This window comes from Phasianus colchicus, chromosome 1 (assembly GCF_987193195.1).
Source record: "Phasianus colchicus chromosome 1, bPhaCol1.hap1.1, whole genome shotgun sequence".
Classification (NCBI taxonomy): domain Eukaryota; kingdom Metazoa; phylum Chordata; class Aves; order Galliformes; family Phasianidae; genus Phasianus; species Phasianus colchicus.
In genome coordinates, this window is record NC_143436.1 from 67,823,897 (window position 1) to 67,840,813 (window position 16,917).

Sequence of the window (16,917 nt, forward strand, 5' to 3'; positions counted from 1 at the left end):
CTAGACTAAGTTCTGTTTGTTGCTAGTCAGTAGAAATTTGCCTTAATAGTAAAACTGGCTGCTGTTCAGTAAGTGAATAAATAAATACCATAAATCTGATCTGCAGTTATTTAGAAAATAATTCGCATCAATCAAAATGTTATCTATTCATTTAAAAATAACCAGTAGCTTACTGCTTAGCACAAAAAATACATCTCTAGACTTGTGCTTCAAGAATAATAAGCATTAATTCTGCATTAAAATGCTTGCTCTTGGCTGACTTCATTGTTTTTCTGTTACATCTCTTTTTCATATTTTACCAAAAGAGCAACAGAAGTAATGGAAAAAAAGTTTAAAGATTTTGATATATCTACATCAAATGAAAGTGATGCAGTCATTAGTTATTGTGGTGTCTGACAACAACGACAGAACACTGATGGCAAATCTTTCACTGTAAGCAGGATAAATAACTTTACAAGCCTGAAGAAAATGAATGGGTCTAACAAGTTTGTAAGATGTTAGCACAAGTCATAAACAGGCATTTGAAGATCTATCTGCTATTAAGAATAAAAGAAAGTCCAGATTACATTTACATGTATTCATTTCACATATTCATACACTCATTTTCACATTTTAAACCCATATCTTCTATATGTGTGACTTCTGCACACACATTTAAACAGGCTGTAGACATAAATATTTCATTTTTGTATTCAGCAGTCAAGAACTGCTGCAAAGTGTATTCTTGCAGCTTGTTATATGAAGTGTTTCTATTTCCATGCTGCACAGTATTTTCTTTTTCATCAGTCAGACCTCAAAATGAAAAAGCCAGATTCATTAATTCATGCATAAACATGCTGTTCCCATTCAAGTCAGTATTGTATTGCATGTTCTGAACCTTCCATTTTCTGCACTAGACTTATAATCATGTAAAACAGGAAGAAACTTTTTTAAAATAAATATATGGATTTGAGCCAAAGACTAGCTATTCTTGAAACCTTGGAGAAATCTGAGTCTGGATATTGATATTTGTATTTACTCTCTATATTTTATTTTACATATAGGATCATGTTGGAAAAGTGACTGCAATTGATTGTGCAGAAAGGAACTCTGCATTCTTTTTCTTCCAATAACTTTTCTTTTTAACCCTCATCCAGCTCCCTTTTCTTCTTTTTATACAATAATAACAGGATGGTACAAGTATGGGAAATAATAATCTTTAAATGCAGGAAACTGAGGGCAATTTTGTGGAAAGCAGCTGGAATTCTAGATCTGTAACACTGGCACTAATTTACTCAAATTCTGAAGACCTGTTCATCTTCAGAAACATTTGCTTTTCTTCAGAGAAAAATAAAATTGCTCATGATGTTATTACTAAGCTGACAGGATAAGAGAATTTTGAAAAAGTAGGATGATTACAGCTCACTTGAAGAAATTACACACTCAGTCATTTAATAAAGATGCTATTGTTGTGAATGGAAGTTACTGAAGCTGGCTATGCCTTGATAAGATGTGAAACCTACTAAGTCAAATTGAATTTTAAAAATGAACTAATAAATCACCTCACAGTACACCTTAATCACATTAGCTCATATCTTTTGGCAAGGTGACTCAGAAAACAGAGTCAATGTGAAATATTAAGCCTAGAGACCTGGATGATATTTAGGAGGTCTTAATGTGGATCCACAAATTAAAAATTTGGTGTGAAATGTTAGCCTAACAGTCTCTAAAAGTTGTCACTTTAATTTGTTTGGATCAGATTCTGATTTTCTATCCAGGTGAAAAAGGATAACTACTTTATTTCAGTTAGATCATAGCTTTTCTGATATAGCTAGTAGTAATATAAGATTATTCAACTTTATTCTAGAAGTTAAAAGACTTTGGCGATCTTGCACTTTTCAGGACAGAAATCATTAATGATTATATAGAAGACACCTCCATTTGTTATCAGTTAACTATTGGGACTTATCTTAACTCAGTTTTTGTCTGTAGTTTTGCATAAACATTTTCCTTGCTATCCACAGAACACACATATAAAGACATCGTTCATTAGGTGAAACTGTCTGATTCAGATTTGCACAAATGATAATTGTGTTTGAAGAATGGCTCTACTTCTCAGAACACCAGAACAATTCAGGTAGGTCAGGGACCCAGGAGAGTATCTTCCCAGCTCTGCTCAGAGAAAAGTGTCGATCTGGATTAGTTTGCTCAGGGCTTTGTCCACTCCAGTGTTGAAACAGTCGAAGGATGGTGACTTCACAACCTCCCTGGGCAACCTATTCCAATGTTTGATCACCCCCGTCGTGAACAATATTTCCTAATATCTAATTGGTAACTCTCTTGTTGTAGGTGGTGATTGTTGTACACGTCTTGAGAAGAGTTTGGTCTCACCTTCTCCAGAAATACCCACTAGGTAGTCATGGACATCAATAACATCTTTCCTCAGCTTTCTCTTTTCCAGACTGAACAGACAGCTCTCCCAGTTCCTTCTTGTCCATAGTGCACTCCAACCTTGGCCAGCTTGGGGACTGACTGCTGGACTTTAGACCAGTTTGCCAGTACTTCTCTTCAGAGAATCAGAGAACTGTAGGAGTTGGAAGGGACTCTGGGGATATCTAATCTAACACCCTGCTAAAGCATGTTCCTTGCAGTAAGTTACACAGGAAAACATCCCGAGAGGTCTTGAATATCTCCAGAAAAAGAGACTCCACAACTTCTCTGGTAGCCTGTTGCAGTCACCCTCAAAGTAAAGAAGTTTTTCCTCATGTTCAGATGGAACTCCCTATGTTCTGATTTGTGCCCATCGCACCCATATTCTGTCACTGGGCACCACTGGAAAGAAACATGAAATTTTACAGATTACTATATAGCTGTATGGAAGGTGAGAATCAATACCAAATGTGTTTCCACACATTTTGTTTATCTGGTCTGACTCTGGCCTGCATTCCCATTTACCTTCCTATTACAAATAACAGAAAGCTGTTAAAGAAAGTGGCCAAGTAACTTCTCCTCAGACTTTGCAAATTACGTGTCTGTGGCTAGCGGTTCTGGGCACTGTCGGGCTGCACTGGATCTGGCAGGGAAGCAGTCATCTTCCTTCACTTTCTGCTCCTGTAGTGATCTCTTTCATCTCTACCACTCTCTTTTCCCTGTAGCATTTTACTCATGTCTAATAATTTGCGACAGGCTATTATCTGAAATGGACTGTTTGACCATAGCCTGAAAATAAGATAGGTTCGAGCAGCACATGAAGCTGAAGAAAGAAGCAGCAGGCACTGCAGAGCAGCTGTGGGGCTCCACTCAGTGTGATAAAGAGGAGTCTGAGGGTGTGAAAGGGAGTGGTGAATGTGTTTGGTGAGTGAGGTGATTTTCCGCCTGCAGATAGGAATCTTGCTGCAATGTGAGGCCTGCACTGCTGATATGGACCCAGCAACCAAACAACTATCAGGTCTCCATGCTGATGGTCCGGATGATACCATCTAGATGACACGGTGCAGCCTGAGAGCCTATGGGTCAGCCTCCTTAGGTCAGGGAAAGGTAATACCAAGATTGACTCTGGCTCAGTTCCTCCTAGGAGAAGAGAGAAGTTTGTAAAGTTATCACAGTGGGCTGGCTGGAGGGACAGTAGAGTCAAGTCTGGCAGCCAGACTCACACTGCTGTCTGGATTTGCTTTAGCTGGCCCTTAACCAAGGGCCATGAAGACACACAAATAAACTGTGGTGCAATGGGGCTGTCAGCTGCTCTGAGTGAGGTTCTCTGCAAGATCCTCATGCAGCTTGGGCAGCTGGAGGCCTCTGGTTAATGGTGGCCAAGGTGGAGTCTGGAGTCCCCTCATTAATTTCTTGAGCCTGACTTACCTCAGGATCCTCAGGTCCTTTGGATCAGACCCAACAGAGAGCTGGCATAGAGTGCAGCAGACTGCTTCTGAAGCACTGTCTGGTGTATAGACATAAAAGACTCCTCCTAAGGACTCCTTCCACTGGTTTGAGCCCACAACCCATCAGAGGGTTACTTGTGATTGGCTCAACTGCTGGTTCCCTCAGCTGGATTTAATGGCAGAGTGAGAAATGACAGGGTAGTATTTGCCTTCAAGTTTCCTTTCTCTTTTTTTGTGTGTGCAGTGATGCTCCACAATGAGAGTCCTCTGTAGGACACACCTATCAAAAGGCTTTTTGCTGAAATTTATTTGGCTTCTTATAGAATACTTTAACCTAGTATTGAATACATACTTCAAAATGTCTGGCAGTTTCAATGTAACCATGCTAACAAATCAAAATATAAACCAGTTGGCATCACCAAGCATAAATGTGTACACTAGCAACAACAAGGTGACTCATCAATTATTGCTATGAAATTCTATACCAATAAGCCTGCCTATTAGATATGATAATATAGATAAGCAGAAGATAAAACAGGCCTCCAGGGTCTCTCCTTTTGACCTGAGGACCTGGTAACTGGCCACTCTAATAGATAAGTACTTGCCAGGGAGACTCCCTTCATATATACAGCCTTATCTCTTTCACCCTTGTTTGCTTTTTTTGTGCCTTTTATCTCTTTTTTGCATATATTTTCTTCTGAAAGTACCAGCCATAACATGCCTTTACAGGGCAGGAGCTAGTGCAGTACAGATTTGAAGTGTAGACTACTTGTGGATAAGGAATTAGTTGGGGTTTGTGGTAAGCAACTCTATGTCCAAGTAGGAGCTAATGATGAGTGGTGTCCCTCAGGAGTTTGTCTTGGGACTGGTACTCTTTAACAACTCTATCAGTGACATAGATGATGGGATTGAGAGCACCCTCAGCAAGTCTGCAGGTGACAGCACACTGAGGAGTGCAGGTGATGCAACTGAAGGAAGGGATGCCATCCAGAGGGACCTTGACAGGCTTGAAGAAGGCCCACAAGAACATAATGGAGCTCAGCAAGACCAAGTACAAGTTGTTGTGCCTGGTTCAGGGCAATCCCAGATATACGAACAGCCTGGGAGAAGAACTCAATGAAAGTAGCCCTAAGAGAAGGTCTTCAGGATTCTGGTAGATAAAAAAACTTACCATGAGCCAGCATTGTGCATTTGCAGCCTGGAAGGCCGACTGTATCCTGGGCTGCATCAAAAGAGGGGTGGCCAGCAGGGCTAGGGTATGTGATTGTTCCCCTCTTCTCTGCCTTCATAAGTCCCACCTGAAGTACTGCATCTAGGTCTGGGGCCCCCAGCACAAGAAAGATGTGGAGCTTTTGGAGCAGGTCCAGAAGATGGCCACAAAGATGCTCAGAGAGCTGAAACACCTCTCCTACAAAGACAGACTGAGGGAGCTGGGTTTATTCAGTCTGGAGAAGAGAAAGTTCCAGGGAGACCTCATTACAGCCTTCCCATACTTAAAAGGAGCTCATAAGCAGGAGGGAAAACAACTTTTTACACAAGTAGATAGTAATAGGAATAGGGGGAACAATTTTAAACTAAAAAAGGATAGATTTAGATTAGATGTCTGGGGAAAATTTTTAACTGAGTGTGGTAAGGTTCTGGCATAGGCTGCCTGAAGAAACTGCGGTTGCCCCAACCCTGGAGATGTCAAGGATGGACTGGATGGAGCCCTGGGCAACCTGATCTAGTGCATGATTTAGTTGTTGGTAACCCTGCCCACAGTGAGGGAGTTGGTACTGAATGATCTTTGAGATACCTTCCTACTCAAGACAGTCTATGGTTTTGTGACAGTCACCTCTCAGCCATGACATTTACCTGCAAGATCTGCCCCTCTCCAAAGAGCACAGCTCTGCAATATTATGATTAGCTGTATCAGCTGGCACAAAATATACTTGGGCAATGATGTGTTGTGAAAAGGATCAAATGAGGTCAAAGAACTTTATAATCTGACCTGCTGTAAAAAAATATGACTCTGCACATTGACCTTCTTCATACTATACCTAAATGTGGATGTAATTGCTACAGATAGCAAACTTTTGAAATCAGAGCTGTGAAATCATAGTATGTATTTAGCACTGATCTACAGAGAAGTGAAGAGGGGTCTTTTCAGCCCATACACGAGTCCAGGAACTGCAAGAAAGCATACCAAGCAGAGGGTCTGCATTTGGAAATCCAAAGTAATGAAATGCTCTGTGGATGAAGTAGTTTTGAGTAAGTCACATCACCTGATAGCTGGGAACAACTCAAGGTGCACCGATTGCAAAAGTCTCTTCTGCCTCTCCATTCATTCACACAGAATCACACAGAATTGGCAGGGTTGGAAGGGACCTCAAGGATCATGAATCTCCAACCCCCCTGCCACATGCAGGGCCACCAACCATTCCACCTAATGCTAGACCAGACTGCCCAGGGCCCCATCCAATCTGGCTTTGAACACCTCCAGGGACGGGGCATCCACAACCTCCCTGGGCAGCCTGTTCCAGTACCTCACCACTCTCTCCGTAAAGAATTTCCCCCTGACGTCCAAAATGACAAAATTCATCAAAATGACAATGTTGTATTGCACGGCTTTAGGTCAGGTAACCAACACAATTGATTTCACCTGCATTTTTTTGACAACATCACTTATTTCCCTCAGTACTACCACCTGAGATGTATTTGAAGGGGATCGATGTTGTAACTAGCCTCAGTAGAGAGATCTGAAATTAAAGGAGATGAAAATGCTGCTGCTTTTTATCAAACTGGAAAGAGAATGGTGAGCTTGATGTGAAGGTGACAAGCAGCTCGATTTTTGTGTTATTCAAGAAAACAGAATGAAATCACTCACCAGAACAAAGATACAGACAGCATAAGGTAAGTCTGATACAGAGGCAGAAGCAGCCCAGGAGTGCACTGTTCACCTATCAAGCCATATTTTCCTCAAACTCCAGGTTCAAGACTGCTATAATGAAAGCAGTCTCTGTGAAACCCTGATGATAAAATGTGTGCTCCATCTTCATCGATAGCAGTGCCAAAGAACAGGACAAGAACAATGCTCAGTTAAGAGAAGCTATTCAGAGTCTGTGGAGGAGGTTATGCAACAGACACAGGAATTTTTTAGTACTAGCTTGCCATGCCTGTGTTCATCTGGCTCCAAACGTGTCAGCTGTACTCTATATATTGTGTTGTAATAAAGACTAAAGAGACAGTGAAAGCTGGAGGGAGAGCTTGGTTTCATATTTTTCAAACCCACTCTCTCTTTCTGTTACATTAACACAGAAAGCAGAAGTTTGCATGCAATCCTGCAAGGTGCTGAGTACTCTCTTTTTATTTGAATTACTGCATTCAAGATAGTGCAAACTTCCCAGAATAGGCCTTATTTTTAAGCATAAGCAAGATTTGTTAAGGAGCACTGATTTCCCCATGGATTTACATGGATGCTAAAAACAGAAGCTAGTATAAGAAGCAATTTAGATGAAGTAAAAGAATTGGAATTTGCCGTGCTACTGTATTGCTTCTGTTTTACACCTTGGTCATTTCCTTTGTGAATGATTAATTAGGCTCCAAGTGATTAGATTAGGCAAATGTGCTGACTTAGAGCTTAATAAAAACATATGAAGAAATTAAAGGGAAAAGACATAGTAAATAAGTAATATATTTCACAGTGAGCTTATTTTTGCTAGGCCAGGTAATAGTTCTCTTAACCTACACTAAATGCATGTGAACTATGACTGCAAAATAACCTTAGAAATCTCTCAGAAGTTCAGACTAATGCACAGAAACAAAATTCATTATGCCTCCAAAATTATTTTGTGCACTGAAGTACCCAAAGTGAAATCTGTTGACAGAAAATATATTTTCAAGATTTAGACCATAAAGTGCAAACAGATCAAGAAACAAGGAAAAAAACATTGAGCGTGTCACCACTGAGAGATCCTTCAAATTCTATCTAAGCATCAATGTCCATGTGTTTCTCATGCCTTTCATTTTTCCAGTAGAAAGGGCTGGGACATCATGCAGTGGCCCATCTTCCTCAGAAATATGAGTACCTATTCAAAGCACCTAGCTAGAGATGTCCCAATGACCAATTCATTAATTATCTCCTGAAAGGTCTCTCTTCTCATCCCTAGTGGTAGGGCACACATCTCCAGAGCATAACTGACATGATTCTGATAGCCTGGTCCTGCAGGACTGAGTTTACTGATGATACAAAGCATGTTTTATAGGCTGTACCTGTTTAAGATCAGTTTATTGCAAAACAGGTGAAAATATATAGGCTTCTTGACTTGCTGACTTATCTTTGACTGGTAGGCTGGCAATACTGCCAACAAAGAAAAACAAATCATTCATATTCTGTTTATTTTATTTTTTTCCTGGACATTTAATTAGAAACAAGCATGTGCAGAATTTGATAACATTCCTTACACTTTGTCTGTAATTTCAATGGGTCAAGGGTTCTTTGGTAGGACATCTCCATCACCTCCATTTCATCCTCGGTACACATGGCAGTCAGCAGCAATGTTTAAACCTAACCAGTTATTTATCACAAAACAAGGATCAAGAAATTTCTGAAGGTTTGATTTATTGTTCAAGAAAAAAAGAAAACAACAAGATTTACATGCAGGTTATGAAGTTCAGTTGAATACACTGAAGGATCTCATCAGGATATCTTGTATCTCCCATTGAGATTTTCAGTGGGAATAGCGAAGTCACAGAATGGTTGATGAAAATAACATAAAGATGATTGAAGACTAGTTTACAACTGTTTTTCTTATTCCAGGAAATTTTTGAGACTTAGAGAAAAACAAACTAATAACCCCAAAAAGAAATCCAGAAAATTGAAGACTGTAGGTCCTGGCATCACACCAGTAAAGATTAATGTATGGCAATGAAAATGAAATTTGAAATATTAAACACCCTAAGATACTTTTATTCAGATTTGAGCTATTTATTTTCATGTGATTCATTCACATTTCTTAAGGTAATTTTGATAAAACATGGAGCTTTCAGGTGAAAAAATGCGCATGATGATTTCTACAGATTCAAACTTAAAAAAAAAATACAATTCATAATGGGCAGTGAATTGAGAACTACATCTTTCTTGCAAGTGCCTTTATTTTGATGAATCTGCATTTTCTGTGGAAAGATTTAAAAAACTTCAACCACTTCTAGTCATAAAACATACAAGATAAAACCCACTCCTCTTACGGATATGACAGCTCAGAAAATGATTGTACCTCAGAGGATTGTACCTCTGTTTTTAAGATGTCTCAGGCTGAAATTGTGAAATGTTCAGAAAATTAGTTCCTTGACATCCCTGAAGCATTTGGAATCAACATAGAGATTTGAAAATACAGGCCACTGCATATATGATAAAATGAGAACCCAAAGTATTTCATTCACATAAAACAAGACACTGCTTCCAATGAAGTACATAGGTTGCCTCCTATTTATTTCCATGGAAACTACAACGAAGAGCACAATAACACTATTCGATACAGCAAATTCTCAGCTACAAAACACTATTTTGCAGCATAGTCATCACTAATAGTTATACATTTTTGCCAGTGATGAATAAAGGCCTGCATGCTGCATTCATAAAAACCTGAACCAACAGAAGTTACCCACTATTGCTGTCACCATTGCTGAAATGGACATCATAAAACAGGAGGCATTACTTTCTGAGCAGCCCTTATATAAGTTATTGAATCATATTGATCCTATTTTATGACAACATAAAATGATCGGTCTGACATTTTCCACAGTTCATATAATTTGACTATCACTCCTTTTCTTTCTCTGGAAAGCTAATAAATGACGACACACATTCTTGATGACGCTGCATTTCTGTTATTTATCAAATGACCTCTAATATTTCAGTTGCCGTTATCAGCTAACTTGAAAAATCAATATCTGTGAGAGATTCCAAGATGCACAGCAAACTATATAAGCATGAGGTTTGTATTGCTGGTCTCAATTTGCTACTTCAAACCATCTGACCTAGAGGTTATTCTTAAACCCTCTAGTCATTTCACTGCTATCTGATTTGCAGGAATCGTAGGCTTAAGCAAACATGTCCAACCTCAGTGAGGCAGAACTCATTCACAAGTTTAAGGGGATTTCCTTTACCACCAGGTCTTCTCCAGAGCTTTTAAATTCCTTGGATGCTTTTGATGCTAGAGAAGATGATGTCCTTTTGGTTTCCTACCCCAAATCTGGTAAGTTCTACTTCTATATATTAACTGCAAGATGTGTCAATAGTTCGTTTCATGTTCTCTGCTTAACTTACTTGTGAAATGTCTGTAAAAAAAAAAAAACAAAAAAACAGGGAAGGATGTTTGAATATGTGGGTGTGTTATTCTCTCAGTCAGTATTAATATAACAAAACAAATTAAAAAACAAACAACAACAACAAAAAAAAACCAACAAACCAAAGCAAGTGCAACAACAACAAAAAAACGCTATTTGTTTAAATAGATTTTGGTTCTGTAATACAAAATATTGTCAGGTGTTTTATATATTCAGAAGCAAATATTTGTTTCTTGTAAGCAAAATCTATACTCAAAGAATTTTCCTGAGGACTCTATGCATTTAATTATGAGCAAGTGAAGAGGTGTATGGCTCTTGTCTGTAGATACTTCTTCTTCCTTCTCTCCCCAACACTCTCACACACGGAAACTCACACCAGGCTGGAAGCTCAATTAGTTATCTTCCCAGTAGCCACAGCTACTATAATGATTCCCTCCCTCCATCCATAAAAAATGGATTATTTTAAAATAAACAATAGAAATAATATAATCAACTCAGCTAACAAGGAGTCTGAATTTTATTCCATGTATGTAATGAGTTTGTTTTGATACAAATATCAGTGCTTTTCACAGAGTTTGTAATTCAGCCACAACAATAATTTTTCCAGTATTTATAGATCTAGAGCCAATAGGAGTACTCAATTACACAGTTTCTTGAATCTTGGGGTTTAGCAAACTGTTCTCACATGCAGACTGCACGTTCCATATATTTTCTCATTAACAAATCTTCCTTCCTTTCTCTTCTTCTTTCTTTTTTTTTTTCCTTAAAACCAATTTTCTGAAGGCACTCACTGGCTTGCAGGAGTCATAACAAAGCTTTACAATACTCCCGTTACATTAACAACTCCCATTGAACTTGGAGACATGTCCAAACTGGAGGAACTGAATCAACTGTCATCAAAGAGAATCATCCCGACACACTTAGACTACAACATGTTGCCTCAACATTTTAAGAATAAAAAATGCAAGGTAAGTCAAAAAGTTATAAAAGCTGTAAGATATATTAAATGTCTGTTAGGCATCTATTCTGTCTTGTTGATCCTTAAACGCTTTAAAATGACTTACAGATCCCAGAGGTGGTTTGCTGTGTACATGAGAGGCTCATAAAAATCAGCTCTGTGCCTCAGATTTTATGTTAGAAGTTCTAAGTTTCAGGATTATCCAAATCCAGGCTTTTGGGACAAGTCTAATTTCAATGAAAGGCAAAAATTGACATTCTGCAGCTGCTGTGTGAATGTGAAGAAGTGAATGGTTTTATATGTTAGGTATGGGAGTTAGTTTAAATCAGGAGTTAAAAGAAAACGGTCCTTTTCATAAAGCATAATCGTTACCCATCTGTAGGAAACATACTTTTGTCTACAAGATAGTGTTTGCTAACCACTGCTTATTTCTGCTTAAACAGAACAAATACATTTCTATCTTAATGACATAGTCATTAAGGATGGACAAATCCTGAAGGAAAGTGTTTTGACACTGGAACCACATGTGAAAATGCCACATTTATGCACGCAGCTCCTACAAAATAAAGAAAGAACATCATTAATAACCATATCGTCTTCATTTACAGATGATCTATATCAGCAGAAATCCAAAAGATACTGCAGTTTCCATGTATCATTACTACCGAGAGAATCCAAACCTTCCCACTGTAGATACCTGGACTGCTTTCCTTGACTTGTTCTTAGAAGGAGATGGTAAGGATAGGTGTTACGTTTTCTTCCTTCAGCTCATATTACTATTATTAATATTATATTATTATTATGAACATAAACAAGAAATATTAATTATGTGAAAACTCCTTGCTGAACTCCTAATTCACACATCCTTGGATTTATTATTTTTCCAAGATAAATTCTAATGCTAAACAAAGAACAAGTAATAGTATATTGTCTTCAGCCTTTCAAGGATGTATTCTGACAAGTGGCTGCAGGCTGGTGGGGTAGACATTGTTTGAAGATGCCCAGAGGGCAATATATGGCTTAGTGTCCTGCAGAAGGGCAGGTGGCACACACGGAGGTTGTCTCCAGGCTGCTCAGAGAGCCTAAGTTTACAGGCTTAGTGCCTTCTCTAATCTTGAAAGTGGTCTTGGGTGACCCTTCAAAGGGAGTCTAGACGCTTTCATAAGCACCTCTGCACACGCTCTGCCTGATATGTTGTCTTAGTCCTGGGGTCCAGAGACCAAGGACACGAGTGAGATTTGTGTGAGTGGCAGCAGTGACAAGGAAGCTGACAACTGGACTATATTCTGGTTATCCACCCCATTTTTAGTGTTTTATTACTCCTTTGAGGATATGTGTTCCTACCATACACCCACAGTGGTGATAACAGCAACAATGATAGACGAGCTTGAAAAATATCAAAGCAAACTGCCAGTGCAGTCCTTGTCAGCTTATATCAAGGCTCTGGAAATCAGTCTGCATTTTCTGCTGATTTGTGGATCCTGTGTTTCTTGTTCAGAGCAGCCCTAAGACACATGCTTCGGTGATGTGCAGGATCTTTGCTTGCTTACTAACACCCCTGAACATCAATTAGTAAAAAAAAGAAGAGGATAGTACCAAATTTTAAAAGCATCTCCCATTTGTCTGTGAATTAATAGTCTTCTGCTGTTTTCAGTGTGTTCATGCATGGTACAAAAAGATAACTATGTTGGTTACAACATAGATTTATGTAAGAGATGATACTGGGAGAGAGGTTGTCATTTTTGCTCTTAATAGAAACATACAAAGACCATGTTGCTTGGCTCGGATCCTGCAGTATACTTGCAGAGTTAAGAGAGAACAGAGTTAAGCTGAGAACAGTGGTGAGGACACCTAGAGAAAAGGGATGTTGTCCTCAAAACTTTTTGCTGTACCCCCAAAGCCAAAAGGGTCTCTGACTTTCAGGTATTGGAGGCAGGATGGCTCATCCCTATAGCATGAATCCACAGAGTAATAGCTCAAGAACAGCACAGACAATAGAGACAATAGTGGTCTTACAGTCTAAGAGCTTACAGGACCTAAAAGTCATCGTTCCTTTTTTTTTTTTTTTTAAATGGGCAAACTCGGTTTCTTTGGATACTTGTCCTGATAAATAGGTTATCACCCTGATAGAAACAGGAAAGAAAAGCAGCAGGTACTCCAAATCTATGTGTAGACTCCGTGACTCTGGAAGCCTTCCCATTTTGTAGGACTGGGCACTTGCACAGATGTGGGCTAAGGGGAAGCAGGTGCATTTGTTGAGCACATTCCCAGTAGGGTTTAGCAGGCTTTAATTGCACACTGTGGTGCACAGGTGCTCTGCAATTAGACAGGGTTTTCTGGAAGCAGGTGGATACAGGCTGAAGCATTCAGCAAAATACTTAAATATGTCTCAAGGTTGCAAACAAAATGATGTCCTTTACGATACTTAAATATTTTACTTTTATGGTAAAAGTATAATGCAAGATCGCAGTTCACAATTGCTCTGTCCATGAAGTGCCCATTATCCTGGAGGAGGCTTTCAGCTCATTTGTCAATGCAATCAATCTCGTCTTTGAACCAGAAGAGTCAGAATAGCTTTTTTAAAAATAAAGCTGAAATTTAGCTATCTTCCTATTATTCAGTAAGGGGAGCATTCAGACAAAGCAAGTACTGTGAGTCAATTATAAAGCCATGAGTTACCTGTGTGGTTGCCTGACTGTTTTATTTTTATAATAAATAATTTTTCTATCAATTCTTCCCTGACTTTTGAAAATATAAATATTTCTCCTCTGCTAGAGCAATACTGTGTGCTCCATTTAACAGACTCCTAATTTTTTTTCCTAGTGTCATACTTACACTTACAATACATTAATTTTCTAGTTTATTTTCCTACTTTTTTTTTTTTTTTAAATTTTGACCACAAATCTACAGATATTTCAGATATTTGCTGAGCTGCTCAGATCTTGTTGTGCCCATACATTTGCCTTCACTACAGGCCTGTCCCTAGATTTGGATTTATTTCTACTGTGACACTATGTTCCATAATAATCTGTCACTTTGATATTAAAAAAAAAAAAAATCCAACATGAATGGTAATTTCTTTGGGCTGTAAATTTGAATCACTTCACAAAAAGAATTTAATCAGATTTAGAGGAACATAGTGTACATACCAAGAAGGAATCATTCCCCTAAAAATTTGTGAGATATGGAGTTATTTATTAATCAAATATACATGAATCTCTATGGGTTTTCTTTTCAGTTGTCTGTGGATCCTGGTTTGACCATTTTCTAAGTTGGGAAGAACATAAAAATGACAAAAATATACTGTTTTTGTTCTATGAAGACATGAAAAAGGTAAATATGCACTCTGTTCCTATTTTAGAATGAGTTGCTGATAAATAGAAATAATCAAAATATCAAGGATGAAATTCTAATGAAAATAACAATTTCCATGTCAAAGGAAAGTCTGATTATCACCTCAGAAATATAAAAATTTTATTCTTCCTGTATATCAGAATCTCCCTAAGATTGTGAAGGAAATCAGCATATTCCTGGGCATAAGCATCAGTGATGAAGATATCCAAGATATCTGCAAGAAATCATCCTTCTCAGAGATGAAAAAGGACACAGAAAAAGAAAACAGTGACCCCAGTCACACAGTCTGTGCCCTGACATCCAACAGGAAGTTAATTTTCCGAAAAGGTAAGTTTATTGACCTGACTTAATACAGAATCATCAACTGGCACCTATCCAACAGAAACCTTTATAGATTTGAAGACATTTTGAGTCACTCCCAGGAAACAGCAATTGGATTCTCCAATTTGCCTTTTGAAAAAACATTCTCTAAGTTCTTCAGTTGAAAATGCATGCTTATGCTAGAGAAACATGGAGGGAGTTCTTACGAGTTTGCTGTATATGAGCTTTGGAGCTTCAAGGAAAGTTCACAGAACATTACTCTTTATCTGAGTTTTTGTATCTAAAGTTTACCCTCAGTCTCTCACAAGACTCTATGTGTCTCCTCTCGAATTACGAGTGAAGGTCACTTGGTTTGCTAGAATGGAAAAGGTGCATTTCTTAGGAAGGAATCTGCTGGTAGCCTTTATCCTCTGTACTCCCTGTTATCTTACTGAAATGTTTCCAAAAAAGAAATATGCTGACAATGACAACAAAAGAATGAATGACTCAAATCATCCTGTGACCTAACAGATCACCTTAAGTTCTTAGCCAAACTGGGATCTGCAGTAAAACCTTTAGCAGTTTGTAGCTCATATGTGACTTAAAAAACATGTAGAGGAGCTGTTTTCTTGCTACTGGGTTTTATATGCTGACAAGGGTGAGATGAATTTCAGCCAGCAACTATTTGCCTCTACTAAAAGAGTCCAGATAGAGACCTTTAACAGCAAACATCTAAGATGAGGCAAGATGCCTCTGCTGAGATGAGCAAGAGTTCTATTTCCATCCTGAAAACCTGTTACTCTTCATTGTGCCTCTTAGTATTGCTGGCACTGCCAGGTGACACATTATGAGAAACAAGCCTTAGGGCTTAATATGGATGACGATTCAGCTTCTCCCATCCAAGTCTCACCAAATCAATAAAATAATTACTCATAATCATGATCTATCATGACATATCACAGAGACTACGGTTGATAATACAATAACAATTTGTGCCAAGTGCAGCATTAATAAAACTGGTCTGCCTTTGATTTGTTTCATTGCTATATATAGCCAGATTCACTGTTCTTTTACTGTCCCTGCTCCTCCAGGTACTGTTGGTGACTGGAAGAACCATTTCACTCCAAAACAGAACTTACAGTTTGATGAAGTATTCAGTGAGAAAATGAAACTCAGCAAAATGGCAAAGCATCTCACCTATGAATTCTAATTTCATGGGAAGAACAATACTTACCAAAAATGCAGACAGAGAAATTGTTGGAAAATCTGGATGGGAGCTAAGAGAAGTTCAAAGAAAAACAGCTGCTCTTGGAACTGATGCCATGAAGATGGAAGAAGCACTGACCACCTTTTTACCTTGTTTACATAAATTAATCTTATCTATCAGCCTTACTTTTCACATTGTCAAACAATAGAAATGTGGAGAAGGCTTGTAAAATGGAGATTTGGGGACAGGAAAATTCTGGCACAATGCTGGAACTGAACTCAATCAGAGGACAGATATACATGGTTTGATAGCCAGATGTCAGACCCAATTTTTTTACAACTGAATCTACTTCAACATTTATTTATTTTTTGCTCTAGGAATATACAAATGGACTTCTTGGATCTGGTTTAAAAATGTTACCTAAATACTAAGAAAAAAAAAATCCTGTAATAATCTGTATGTCTAAAAACACATCATAAAGAACGACTACTTAATCCTAGACTGAACTCCTTTCTCATCTACTGTGATTTGGAAAGTGCCTATTTTATCAGACTTTGTTATTGATGCTAGAATTGAAAAACGTAGCAATACATTTGAAGATTTGCAGTTAAGTTTGTGTATAAAATTTTGGTTTGTTTTGTTTGATTTGCTTGTTGTTTTTTGTAACAGTATGTTCTTCACTGTTGTAACTTATTTCTCTGTTAGATATTGTATAATATCTGTATTTTAAATGAAACTGATATAAATCCATGCAGATTTCAGCACTGTATGTTTTTTCATTCTGCTTTCTTCCTGTAAAATGCCTATTTTCAGTGTTTTGATGAAACCATTTTATTTCACAGCCCTTGTTCAGTAGAATACAATAGTTTCACTAGGACAAACAGAGCAATATATGGAGTCACTTTAAAGCAAAC

At 38.2% G+C, this 16,917-nt stretch overlaps 1 protein-coding gene across 1 annotated transcript; it reads left to right on the top strand.

Moving 5' to 3' along the window:
- Positions 1-9,084: 9,084 nt before the first annotated feature.
- Positions 9,085-16,683, top strand: LOC116231395 (sulfotransferase 6B1-like). The gene is made up of 6 exons (XM_031597125.2): positions 9,085-10,093; positions 10,968-11,152; positions 11,751-11,877; positions 14,381-14,475; positions 14,637-14,823; positions 15,888-16,683. Exons 1-6 carry the CDS (start codon positions 9,949-9,951, stop codon positions 16,004-16,006), a joined length of 858 nt encoding a protein of 285 aa, XP_031452985.1. The 5' UTR covers positions 9,085-9,948; the 3' UTR covers positions 16,007-16,683.
- Positions 16,684-16,917: the final 234 nt, after the last annotated feature.

What these genes read in the sequence shown, in the direction of transcription:
- LOC116231395 (XM_031597125.2), top strand. Translation starts at nt 9,949, where the DNA reads ATGTCCAACCTCAGTGAGGCAGAACTCATTCACAAGTTTAAGGGGATT. An exon ending in TTAAGAATAAAAAATGCAAG is followed by an intron (nt 11,153 to 11,750) that starts GTAAGTCAAAAA and finishes CTTCATTTACAG; the next exon opens with ATGATCTATATCAGCAGAAA. An exon ending in CTTGTTCTTAGAAGGAGATG is followed by an intron (nt 11,878 to 14,380) that starts GTAAGGATAGGT and finishes TTTTCTTTTCAG; the next exon opens with TTGTCTGTGGATCCTGGTTT.